At 41.2% G+C, this 12,436-nt stretch overlaps 1 protein-coding gene across 3 annotated transcripts in view; it reads left to right on the plus strand.

The window, feature by feature from the left end:
- plekhg4 (pleckstrin homology domain containing, family G (with RhoGef domain) member 4) overlaps positions 1-12,436 on the plus strand; it is a 64,386-nt gene that overhangs the window by 44,756 nt on the left and 7,194 nt on the right. For all 3 annotated transcript variants that reach the window (XM_062022848.1, XM_062022834.1, XM_062022842.1), the window contains exons 13-17: positions 4,872-5,647; positions 5,709-5,958; positions 8,155-8,244; positions 8,324-8,548; positions 8,621-8,791. In XM_062022848.1, coding sequence (XP_061878832.1) covers positions 4,872-5,647; positions 5,709-5,958; positions 8,155-8,244; positions 8,324-8,548; positions 8,621-8,791 — 1,512 coding nt within the window. The remainder of the gene's footprint in view (positions 1-4,871; positions 5,648-5,708; positions 5,959-8,154; positions 8,245-8,323; positions 8,549-8,620; positions 8,792-12,436) is intronic.

Genomic DNA, 12,436 nt, shown 5'->3' on the forward strand with positions numbered 1-12,436 from the left:
ACTACTAAATTATTAGTTTGTAAACCCTTAATAAGAAATTCTAGTTGGCAAAAAGGAACTAAAATAAATAGGAAAATATATAAGTTTTATTTAATAAAGAAATCTTTGAAGGCTGCCCCATACAACACATATGGAAAATGGGAGGACTTTTTTGACTGCCCGTTGCCGTGGGATGCAATTTTCAAACTAATCTACAAAACCACTATCGATGTGCAAAATCGTTATTTTCAAATTAAAATTATTTATAACTTCCTACCCACGGGAAAAATGTTAAAAATATGGAATATGACAGAGTCAGATGATTGCCGATTTTGTTGTCAGGAGCCTGAATCCACCCTACATTTGTTTTGGTATTGTCATATTGTGTCTTCGTTTTGGGTGGAAGTTGAAAAAATGTGTTTAAAGATTGGTTTGTTTATGAAACTTGATGTGGTTTCTGTTATTTTAGGAGAGTTCGTTGACAGTCATGATTTAGTCAATTTAATTATAGTACTCGGTAAAAGGTTTATTTTTAAGGCCAAAAACAGATATTCACTTAGTATTTCTTTCTTTAAAACATTTATTCAGTATTTTTTAACTTTAGAAAACTATATGGTTGAAAACGATAATGATGCCAAAAAACATAAAAAAAGATGGGAAGTCCTCAAAGGCTTATTTTGAAAATGTAATTTTGTTTATATATGATATGCAATCTGTTGTTGTATTCCCTATTTTAAGTGTACATAAATGAAGGTATGTGTTGCTGAGTTCGACTTGGATGTGATCTGGACTGTACATGGGTGCTTAATTTGAAAGTGTATTTTTGTTTGTGGATTGTATGCAACCTGTTGTGTTCCCTGGTTTTTGGTGTACATGGGTGAAGGTGTGTGTTGCTGAGCCCGATCTGGACGTAATCTGAACTGGACCTGGTTTTAAGAACCCTTTTGAACAATCTGATTTCATTGACAACCCGGTCTGGTGAAGTTAAGGTCCTTTGTTTGTTTTGTTTGAAAGTAAAGCAATATAAAAACAATTACATAAAAAATAGTAATTAATGAAAATGTTAGTGGACCAGCAGCACACACAATCATGTGTGCTCTAAAGACTGTATCCCTTGCAGACTGTATTATTCTATATTGCAGGAACCAGAAGTTTTTTTTAATAACAGAAAGAGACAGCCCCTTTTGTGTAAATGAGTGTGGATGAGTGTGAATGGGGGAGGTAGGGTTTTCTTGGGTTGATGCACTAATGGTAAGTGTATCTTGTGTCTTTTTTTATGTTGTTTAAAATAAAATTAAAAAAAAAAAAATTAAAAAAAAAAAAAAAAAAAAGATGACGGGGAGAAAACGCCGTCAAAGGTGAGCCACGTAAATAAGACCGCCCACAAAACAGCGCGTCCTTAAGAGACGCTCAGAAAGCTACTTGAAATTGGTCTGTAAAACATCATCAATGCAACATTTTGACCAAATAACCACCATTACATGTTATGTGGACCTCAAGATAATGTTTTAAATTTAGAAAAACATCATAATATGACCCCTTTAATGTGCCTTATAGTTCGGTGCGCCTTTTGTATGAAAATAGACCTGACTAGACCCGCTCATCGGCAGTGCACCTTTTACACTGGAGTCTGACAAAAATCACATTTTACTTGCAGTGTAAGAAGTCAGCTGGAAAAAAATCAGATCTCGCAAAAATCCAATTTGGACCACATTGGCCTGCAGTGCAAACATAGTCTTAGTGAAGTGCACTCAGAGGAAGTATTCCACTTGAGACACAGCACGACTTCTAAAGACTTCTTAAAGAGTTTGAGTTCTGTTTTGATCATGAGAAACAAAAATGTTATCGCTCTCTCCATTCTTCCTTTGAAGAATCCTAACATCCCTAATTTGGAAGTCAAACAGGTTGTAAACATCAAAGCTCTAACTATGTTTTATTTCCTCATACAACGCACACACACACACACACACACACGCACACACACACACACACACACACACACACACACACACACACACACACACACACACACACACACACACACACACACACACACACACACACACACACACACACACACACATACCTTCAGCACAAATGAGAGATGCCGCTTTCATGCCGCGCCACCCGACCTTGTAGTACCTTTGCTCCTCCAGGGCTGACTGACATGGAGTCACTGTGGCGCCTCCAGTGAGTTGGGGATGATGTCATTGTGGTTTTTAGTGTCGCAAGCATGTGGAGCTTTCATCAGCGCTACATGAACCACTGCGAGCGTATTGTGTCACTTCTGCATCAGCTGTCAGGACTTGATGTGCATTGTGGGTAACGTGACAATGTAATATTAATGTAATCATGTATTGTTGCATTGTGTGTCTTGGCTGAGTGCTCTTCATACTGATGATTTGGTTGATGTGTCCTGATCACCAGCCGCTCACTTCCCACACACACACACACACACACACACACACATACACACACACACACGCACACACACACAGGCCTTGTGCTACTAACCTTAGTCAAAAGGAGGTCAGTGCACGCACACACACACACACTTCAAAGGCTTGTTGTCGCCAACGAGCTTGTGTTTGAGCTTCAATCCTAACCTTCAGGGTTTACTTTAACGCCCGACATGAAAACAACGCAAACATTGACCGACTTTTAGCCGACAAAAAGTTCACACGAGTTGAAGAAAACCTGTTGCTTCAATGTGTTGTAGTCACACAGTGTGTTTATTTTAAAGAGTGTGTGGAAATGATGTCGTTCCATGTGTGGATTAAAAGCGCCGATTTGAAGCACAGGTGTCAATCTCCCATCCCGGGGATGCGCAAAGACTTAATGAAATGAGAAAAAGGTGAAATGTTGATAGTAATAACCAATAATTAGAGATGTCCGATAATGGCTTTTTTGCCGATATCCGATATTCCGATATCAACCGATACCGATATATACAGTTGTGGAATTAACACATTATTATGCCTAATTTTGTTGTGATGCCCCGCTGGATGCATTAAACAATGTAACTTTACCATGAATTGATTAACGTGGACCCCGACTTAAACAAGTTGAAAAACTTATTTGGGTGTTACCATTTAGTGATACCAAAGTACATGTCAAACTACTTCCTTAACGTAAATGACCACCATAACCACAACACCAGGGGGAGCTCCACTAACCACGTTAAACCCAGATTCCGAACTAACTAAGGTCTTAACTCATTCTCTTTCTATGCCACATCAATGTGGAATGCGCTCCCAACAGGTATAAAAGAAAGGGCATCTCTATCCTCCTTCAAAACCGCATTAAAAGTTCACCTCCAGGCAGCTACAACCCTAAACTAACACCCTCCCCGGATTGTTAATAATCAAATGTAAACAATCAAATGCAGATACTTTTTCTTATGCCTTCTGATCTCTCTCTCTCTCTCTCTCTCTCTCTCTCTCTCTCTCTCTCTCTCTCTCTCTCTCTCTCTCTCTCTCTCTCTCTCTCTCTCTCTCTCTCCGCCCACTACTTGCTGTCCATATCTTACCAAGTCAGACCTACACTGTTCCAATATCCATTTCTCTGTTCTCAATTGTTGATGACTGATGATAACAACCAAACCTAACCCCCCCCCCTCCACACCCCGGATTGTAAATAATGTAAATAATTCAATGTGATTATCTTGTGTGATAACTGTATTATGATGATAGTATATATCTGTATCATGAATCAATTTAAGTGGACCCCGACTTAAACAAGTTGAAAAAGTTATTCGGGTGTTACCATTTAGTGGTCAATTGTACAACCTACTAATAAAAGTCTCAATCAATCAATCAATCAATCAAGTGGTCAATTGTATGGAATATGTACTGTACTGTGCAATCTACTAATACAAGTTTCAATCAATCAATCAAAAACAAGGTTTTCCAAAATATGAGAACAACTTCAACTCAAGTTATGGAAAAAAATGCCAACATGGCACTGCCATATTTATTATTGAAGTCACAAAGTGCTTTTTTTTTTTTAACATGCCTCAAAACAGCAGCCTGGAATTTGGGACATGCTCTCCCTGAGATAATCCTAATACCCACTACAACTATGGGAAATTCTATACTTTGACTTTCACAAAGTGCATTATTATTATTTTTTTTTAAACATGCCTCAAAACAACAGCTACAAAAACAATGAAGGCACACAGCTTCAGTCCAGAGTGTACTAGAGCATACCTGCCAACCTTGAGACCTCCGAATTCGGGAGATGGGGGGAGGGGGGGGGGGGTTGGTGGTAGCGGGGGGTGTATATTGTAGCGTCCCGGAAGAGTTAGTGCTGCAAGGGGTTCTGGGTATTTGTTCTGTTGTGTTGCGGATGTTCTCCCCAAATGTGTTTGTCATTCTTGTTTGGTGTGGGTTCACAGTGTGGCGCATATTTGTAACAGTCTTAAAGTTGTTTATACGGCCACCCTCAGTGTGACCTGTATGGCTGTTGACCAAGTATGCTTGCATTCACTTGTGTGTGTGAAAATCCGTAGATATTGTGTGACTGGGCCGGCACGCAAAGGCAGTGCCTTTAAGGTGTATTGGCCCTCTGTACTTCTCCCTACGTCCGTGTACACAGCGGCGTTTTAAAAAGTCGTACATTTTACTTTTTGAAACCGATACCGATAATTTCCGATATTACATTTTAAAGCATTTATCGGCCGATAATATTGGCAGTCCGATATTATTGGACATCTCTATTAGACACCCCTGATTTAGATGTGCAATGGTGTTTGTTCTCTTTAAAGTCAGCGCACACTTGCACAGAGTCCAGGGAACAACATAAATATTTTTTGAATTGCCTTTTTATCCGACAATCTGAAGTGTGCTTTGAATTTTCACCCCCTTTGTGATTTCCTCTCCGTGTGCGTGCAGGCGTACGGCTGGGCCATCAAGGGGCGCCACCGTCTGGCCGGTATCACCGTGGACAAGAGCATGCTGCCGGAACAATGCCGGGCCGCGACTGGCGCCCTGGAGGAATACCGGCACCAGCATCCGCCGATCCCCGAGGCTCAATTCCAGGAGATGAAGGCGTTGGCGGGCGAGCTTGGGGACGAGCGAGGCGTGCGCCAGTGGAACTTTGCCTGGGCCAAGTGTCAGGAGGCCAAGTCCATGTTCGACAGGAAGATGGCCGAGGCGCTATCGGCTCAAGAGTCCGCTCACATGCGGCACTCGGACTCCGCCGACAACATAAGTCCAACCTCTACAGAGACGGTCTCTAGTGAGACCGCCTCAAGTCCCCCCCAGGAGGACTCCAGTCCCTCCTCGGCCCCCGCCAGTCCTCAGCACACGCCCCTGCTCCAGCGTTTATTTGGCAGCGAGGCGTCCTTCAGCAGGCCCCGCGTCAACTCCTCCGCTTGCCACACCCCCTCCTTCTCCTTCTCCAGCAGACGACAGCTACTCAGGAAGACTCACAGTTTCGACTGTCCCGCCACCCCCGAGGCGACCCGCTACTACTGCCCCTCCCCGCGCACGCTCAGCGAGCCGGCACGCAGAGGCAACACGGGCGTCTTCATCCGCGGTTTGGAGGTCAGCAGCACCGAGGCGTCAGACCGCACCCTCTGTCCCCGGACCCCCGCTCCGGGCTGGGGGTCCCGCAACCCAGGGACACCGGGGAGCCTCCGAGGCTCTGAAACGCAACCCGCGGGAAGGTGAGTTGGCGCTAAAGCGGCGTTACCATGGTAACACAGCTGACGAGGTGTGTCCCTGCAGTAAACTCCGTCACATCGTGGAGGAGATGGTGACCACCGAGCGCGAATACGTGCGCTCTCTCCGTTACATCATCCAGCACTACTTCCCCGAGATGGACCGGGCCGACCTGCCTCAGGACCTGCGGGGGAAACGCTCCGTGGTCTTCGGGAACCTGGAGAAGCTTCTGGACTTCCACAGTCAGTTCTTCCTCAAAGAGCTGGAGGCCTGTTGGAAACATCCGCTGCGAGTGTCCCAGTGCTTCCTCAGACACGTAAGTGCCTCTCCTGGCGCTCACCTGGGGGGCCGTGACAAGATGGCCAGTTTTAGAAGCTGAGTTATAAACACGTCCAGCAAGTAGCACTACTTGATGCTGGGGCTGGGCGATTATTTTGATTGAGTTTGTTATCTAAATTAATTACATGATTATTCATTCATTTGAAAACATGAGTATTTATTGTACCACCAAAACTCAACTTTAAATATAGTTTTAAAAAACCTGGATATAAATTAGATATATGTATGTATGTATGTGTGTGTATATTTATGTATATATATATATATATATATATATATATATATATATATATATATATATATATATATATATATATATATATATATATATATATATATATATATATATATATATATATATAAATATATATATATATATAATATATATATATATATATATATATATATATATATATATATATATATATATATATGTATGTATGTATGTGTATATGTATATATATATATTATATATGTATATATATATAATATGTTTATATATATATATTATACATGTGTATATATATATATGTATATGTACATACATATATGTATATATAAATACATATATACAGTATATAATTATGTACATATACTGTATATCTATTCATATCCATATATATATATATATATATATATATATATATATATATATATATATACATATATATATATATGTATATATATATGTATATATTAGGGCTGCAACAACTAATCGATTAAATGGATTAAAACCGATTATAAAAATAGTTGGCGATTAATTTAGTCATCGATTCGTTGTATCTGCTCTGCGCATGCGCAGAGGCAATTTTTTTTATTTAAAAAAAACAAAAACTTTTTTTTTATAAACCTTTATTTATAAACTGCAACATGTACAAACAGCTGAGAAACAATAATCAAAATAAGTATGGTGCCAGTATGCTGTTTTTTTTCAATAAAATACTGGAGATGATGGAAATGTAGTTTGTCTCTTTTATCCGATTATTAATCGATTAATCGAAGTAATAATCGACAGATTAATCGATTATCAAATTAATCGTTGGTTGCAGCCCTAATATATATATATATATATATATATATATATATATATATATATATATATATATATATATATATATATATATATATATATATATGTGTATGTAAGTATGTATATATGTATATATACATACATATATAAATATATATGTATATATGAGTATACGTATTTATGTACAGTATATGTACATTAATATGTATTCATAGCCATATGTGTATATATATATGTATTTATATATATGTATATATATATATATATATATATATATATATATATATATATATATATATGTGTATATATATGACCCCATACATATATATGTGTACATATTATAATATAATGTATATATAATTATTGAATTGAATATTAAAAGCATGTGAAAGTTGAACTCTTACCTCGTTATCTTAAAATGTTGCAATCAATCAGAAATATCAAGCAGCTAAAATGTACCAAAGTGCACCATAAGTGCGTAGAGAGTATTTTTCAGAAAACATTACACAAGTCTTCAGCTAGGCGGTTGCAACACAGAGTGGTTAATACAGATAAATAAATAAACATTTTCCAGTTCCCAATCCTATTTCAATTTAGGGGGGCGTGAAAATTGTTTTGACTCCTAGAGGGGGCGTGACAGAAAATAATTGAGAACCACTGATCTACGCTGGCTTTGACAGTAGGATTGCTCGTTTGCATCAAACATGGTTGATTTTTACACTTTAATTTTTTTACTTGAGTTAAAAGGTATATTCCCTTAAAGTCTTTGTATTTACACAAAAATGTCCAACATGTTTATACTTGTTAGACCAGTACTTCTTATACAGTATATAGTGGGGAGGACATAAAAGGTGTCAGGATGGGGAGGGTGAGAAAACACAAGTCTTTAGCTCGGTGGCAGCTACTCATAAAGTGGTTTGTAAAAATAAATAAATATCAGGTTTTAAATCGAATTTCACTGAAGGAATGATGTCCCTTAAAGGGGGGTGTGCCAAAAAAACCAGCCCTAGCGCGTTACACCAGTAATGTTAAAGACCCAAACGGGGTCAGACTAAATCCTGTTTAGGGCCACAAAAAGATGGCTTCCTTGGCCATGTGTTGATGTTCAATGGCAGACATCTTGTTGTTGTTTGTGTGCTTCAGCAGGAACAGTTCAGTCTGTACGCTCTGTACAGCAAAAACAAGCCAAAATCGGACGCCCTCCTGGCCAACCACGGACTCGCCTTCTTCAAGGTGACCCTTTACACTTTTTACCTTTGACCCCAGCTGAGCCCACATTCCACACTGAGCCTCGTCTCGTGTCCGTCCACAGAGGAAGCAGCTGCAGCTGGCCGACAAGATGGACTTGTCCTCCTACTTGCTGAAGCCCATCCAGAGGATGAGTAAATACGCCCTGCTGCTCACCGACCTCATCAAGGAGGTGGGCGCCACCCAGGAGGCGGAGCTCCACTCGCTGCAGTCGGCCACCGCCATGGTCAAGTTCCAGCTCCGCCACGGCAACGACCTGCTCGCCATGGACGCCATCTGCAACTGCGACGTGGGTCTGCTTCGCCCGTGCTGGCGCGGAACGGGAAGTGAGTGGCCTGACGGCGTGTGGGCGTGTCCGCAGGTCAACCTGAAGGAGCAAGGCCAGCTGATCCGCCAGGACGAGTTCACCGTGTGGAGCGGGAGGAGGAAAAGCCTGCGTCGCGTCTTCCTGTTTGAGGAGCTGCTCCTCCTGAGCAAGGCCAAGAAGATGGAGGGCGGCCTCGACGTCTTCATCTACAAGCAGTCCTTCAAGGTAACGCCACTTCCTATTCCCACGCCGTGTCCCGTATTTAGTGTTGGGTTAGTTACTGAAAACCAGCAACTAGTTACAGTTACTAGTTACTTTATTTCAAAAGTAACTCATTTACTAACTCAGTTACTTACACCAAAAAGTAATGCGTTACTGTGAAAAGTAACTATTTAGTTACTTCTCCCCCCCCCCTTTTTTTTAAGGCTTAATGCCCTTCTAGCCTTCATTTCAGTACTATTATTGCAGTGGAGAATAATACAATCTGTTGATCAACTTGACATGCATTTGCATCACTGAACTCTGCCAAGCAATGTGGTCTACATACAACACACAAAGACAAAGATATGTTTCAAAGGGCCTATTATTTTCAGGCCAGAACAAATTGACAACATTTTAAATAGCTGCAACATAACATACATAAGTAACAAACAGCATAATAACAACATAGCTGTAAACCTGGCCCCACCCAAGGAAGGCACACATGACATACACAAAGCCTAACCAGACCTTTTTTCTCTCAAGGAATTGTGAAATAAAATCATGTCTTCAGGAGATCAACACTGTACTGAAGCCCAGAACACTCTACGCATTTCCCCACTTTTAGTTTAGAGATAAGGAAAGATTGGCCTGGCCCACTAGTATCCCTCTTTATGTGTGTGAACTTCATTGTCTATACCAGGGGTCGGCAACCCGCGGCTCCGGAGCCGCATGCGGCTCTTTGACCACTCTGATGCGGCTCAGCTGCATACTTGCCGACCCCCCCGATTTTCCCAGGAGACTTATGGATCTCAGTGCCTCTCCAAGATAACTCCCAGGGCAAATATAATTCTATTTTCACTCTAATTACTAAATTAAGGGCGTGCCCTAATTGCACTGCAGTAATTGTTCTCTATAGCATTTACATTCAGCATGCCAGCCCAGCCACATGTTGTGTGTAGCTTTTACTTGCACACGTAGGGGACAGCAAAGCATACTTACTCATCAGCCACACAGCTTACACTGACGGTAGCCGTATAAAACAACTTTAACACTGTTACGTTACAAATATGCGCCACACTGTGAACCCCCCCCCCCCCCCCCCGTGCGTCGGCTGAGCGGAAGAGTTAGGGCTGCATGGGATTCTGGGTATTTGTTGTGTTGTGTTTATGTTGTGTTACAGTGCAGATGTTCTCTCTTTTTTGGTGTGGGTTCAAAGTGTGGCGCTTATTTGTTACGTAACAGTGTTAAAGTTGTTTTTGTACGGCTACCGTCAGTGTAAGCTGTGTGGCTGTTGAACTAGTACGCCTTGCTGTCACTTACGTGAGCAAGCTGAAGCTGCATTCTACATGTGGTCGAGCAGGTACACTGTTTGGGCAGGCTGTAGAGGGCGCCAAAAGCAGTGCTATCACGCCCTTATATTCGGGAGTCTCCCGGAAATAATGAGAGGGTTGACAAGTATGACGCTATCAAGCGACATTCATTCAAATCTCGCGGGCCACACTAACATCAAATTTCCATATTAAAGTGCGTGCCGGTGCGTGTGTCAGAGACCCGTGGTTAACATAGTAGCAATTTAAGCTTTGTACGCGGTGTTTTTCATTTAAAAAATTTTTTCGTGGCTCCCATTATTTTCTTTAATTTGTGAAACTTGCCAAAATGGCTCTTTGAGTGGTAAAGGTTGCCGACCCCTGGTGTATACCTTTAGAGTGATGTGATAATCAAACACTCTATAAGTCTAGAATGAAAGAGTATATAAGAGAATTGACAGAGTGTGTGTACCTCCAGTGCTGAATGATGAGCAGAGGCAGAGTTTGGTGTGTTTTCTTTAGCTCGCTTTCCATTTTTATGTACTCACTGTCCAGGTACTTGGAAAATGTTTTCCGTGCCGTTTGACGCCCGGTATCATGCTAATTAGCTGCCTGAAAGCGGGTGACTCCACTGTAGAAATAGCCTGCATGTCTTCTAGCACATACGCTGCAATGGCTCTATCAATGTTGTCCTGGCTAGCAGTCCCTCCGTTAAAATCCAGCCGCTGTTGCTTAGGTGGTGGTGGAGGTGAAGGTGAAGTGTGTCTGTCTTTACTACATGTTGCTTTTGTAGGTGTTTCAGCAGATTTTAATTGCTGTTTTGGGCAGTAGAAAGGATCTTCGATCCAAGACACAACTTACATTTAACTAAAATGTTCTTTTCTTTGTGCTCGACAAAAGAAAAGTAGTGAGAATATCTCCATCTTAAGAAACTCGACATCGGCTCCGCCATGATGTCCTGTTAGTAAACACAGACCCCCCCCCCCACACACACACAGCGCGCCTCTTCTCCCCCTTGTGACACGGGAAAATTCAGAAGGACGACACTGCAGCTCTCCAATAAAACACACTCAGATCTTCTCAGTTTCTAGCCGATACTACATAAAAATAATGTAAAATAACGCATCATGTAGTAACGGTAACTGAGTCACTGAATATGAAATATAACGTGTTAGACTACCAGTTACCGCCGAAAATAACGGCGTTACAGTAATGCATTACTTTGTAACGCGTTAGTCCCAACACTGCCCGTAATGCAGTGTTTTTCAACCACTGTGCCACGGCACCCTAGTGTACCATGAGATAATGAATGAATGAATTGATATATTCCGGCAGACATATATAGCAACACTTCATCACTCTTTGTAATTTGACAGACATGCAACGGCACCCGCCGAAAAGTGATACGGGAAAAAAAGCAAGAATGCTTATCCATGTCCCGCCCCTAATTTACAATCAACTTATATGTTGGTTATATATGTTGGTTATATAGTCCAAGTTTCAACAGCAGATTTGATGGATACATGACAATTTCAAAACAAGAATAACATATGCTGGAAAACACTTTGTCAACAGCATTGGGCGACCATGAGATTAGCTCCATCTTGCCTGGGTGTGTCTGGTGTGTTATGTCCCTTATTCCACAGTGAGTTCTTTTGCACCTGTGTCCCACAGTTGAGATAGTCCAAACAACTAGTCATGTTTTTGATGGTTTCCCAACAACACATTTTTTACCGCAAGGTTGAACACTCTTAGGCTAGAAGACAGTTTCATTTCTCCGCTCACATTGTCCCACAGTTTCACCCCCCCCCCGCTATAGATAACGTTTGAGCCTTGAATGTGGAATTCACCATGTTATGTTTGAATTTCAGGACACCCCTGAGTTCATGTGGCTCCTCTCTGAGTGAAAACAGACTCTGTATATTTGCAGGTAGAGCCCTTTGTGAGGCCATAAACATAACTTGAAGGCTACTGTATTGGATTATATCATGTAGTTTAAGAAAATTACTCCTTATGAACAGATCATTGGTATGTGCTCTATATACAGTCTGGTGTGCCGTGGGAGGTTATGTCATTTCACCTATTTCGGTTAAAAATATTGTTTTGCAAACCAGTAATTATAATCCGCAAATAATGTGCCGTTGTTGAGTGTCTGTGCTGTGTAGAGATCGACAGAGTAACCGTGTAATACTCTTCCATATCAGTAGGTGGCAGCAGGTAGCTAATTGCTTTGTAGAACATGGTTTGTCGTGATCACAATGAGCAGGTAAAAAGGTATCTAATGCTTTAAACAAAAATAAACAGAAGGCGAGTGCCCCTAAGAAAGGGCATTGAAGCTTAGGGTGTCAAGCAATGATAAGCG

The sequence above is a fragment of the Entelurus aequoreus genome, linkage group LG02 (genome assembly GCF_033978785.1).
Source record: "Entelurus aequoreus isolate RoL-2023_Sb linkage group LG02, RoL_Eaeq_v1.1, whole genome shotgun sequence".
NCBI classification, from domain to species: Eukaryota; Metazoa; Chordata; class Actinopteri; order Syngnathiformes; family Syngnathidae; genus Entelurus; species Entelurus aequoreus.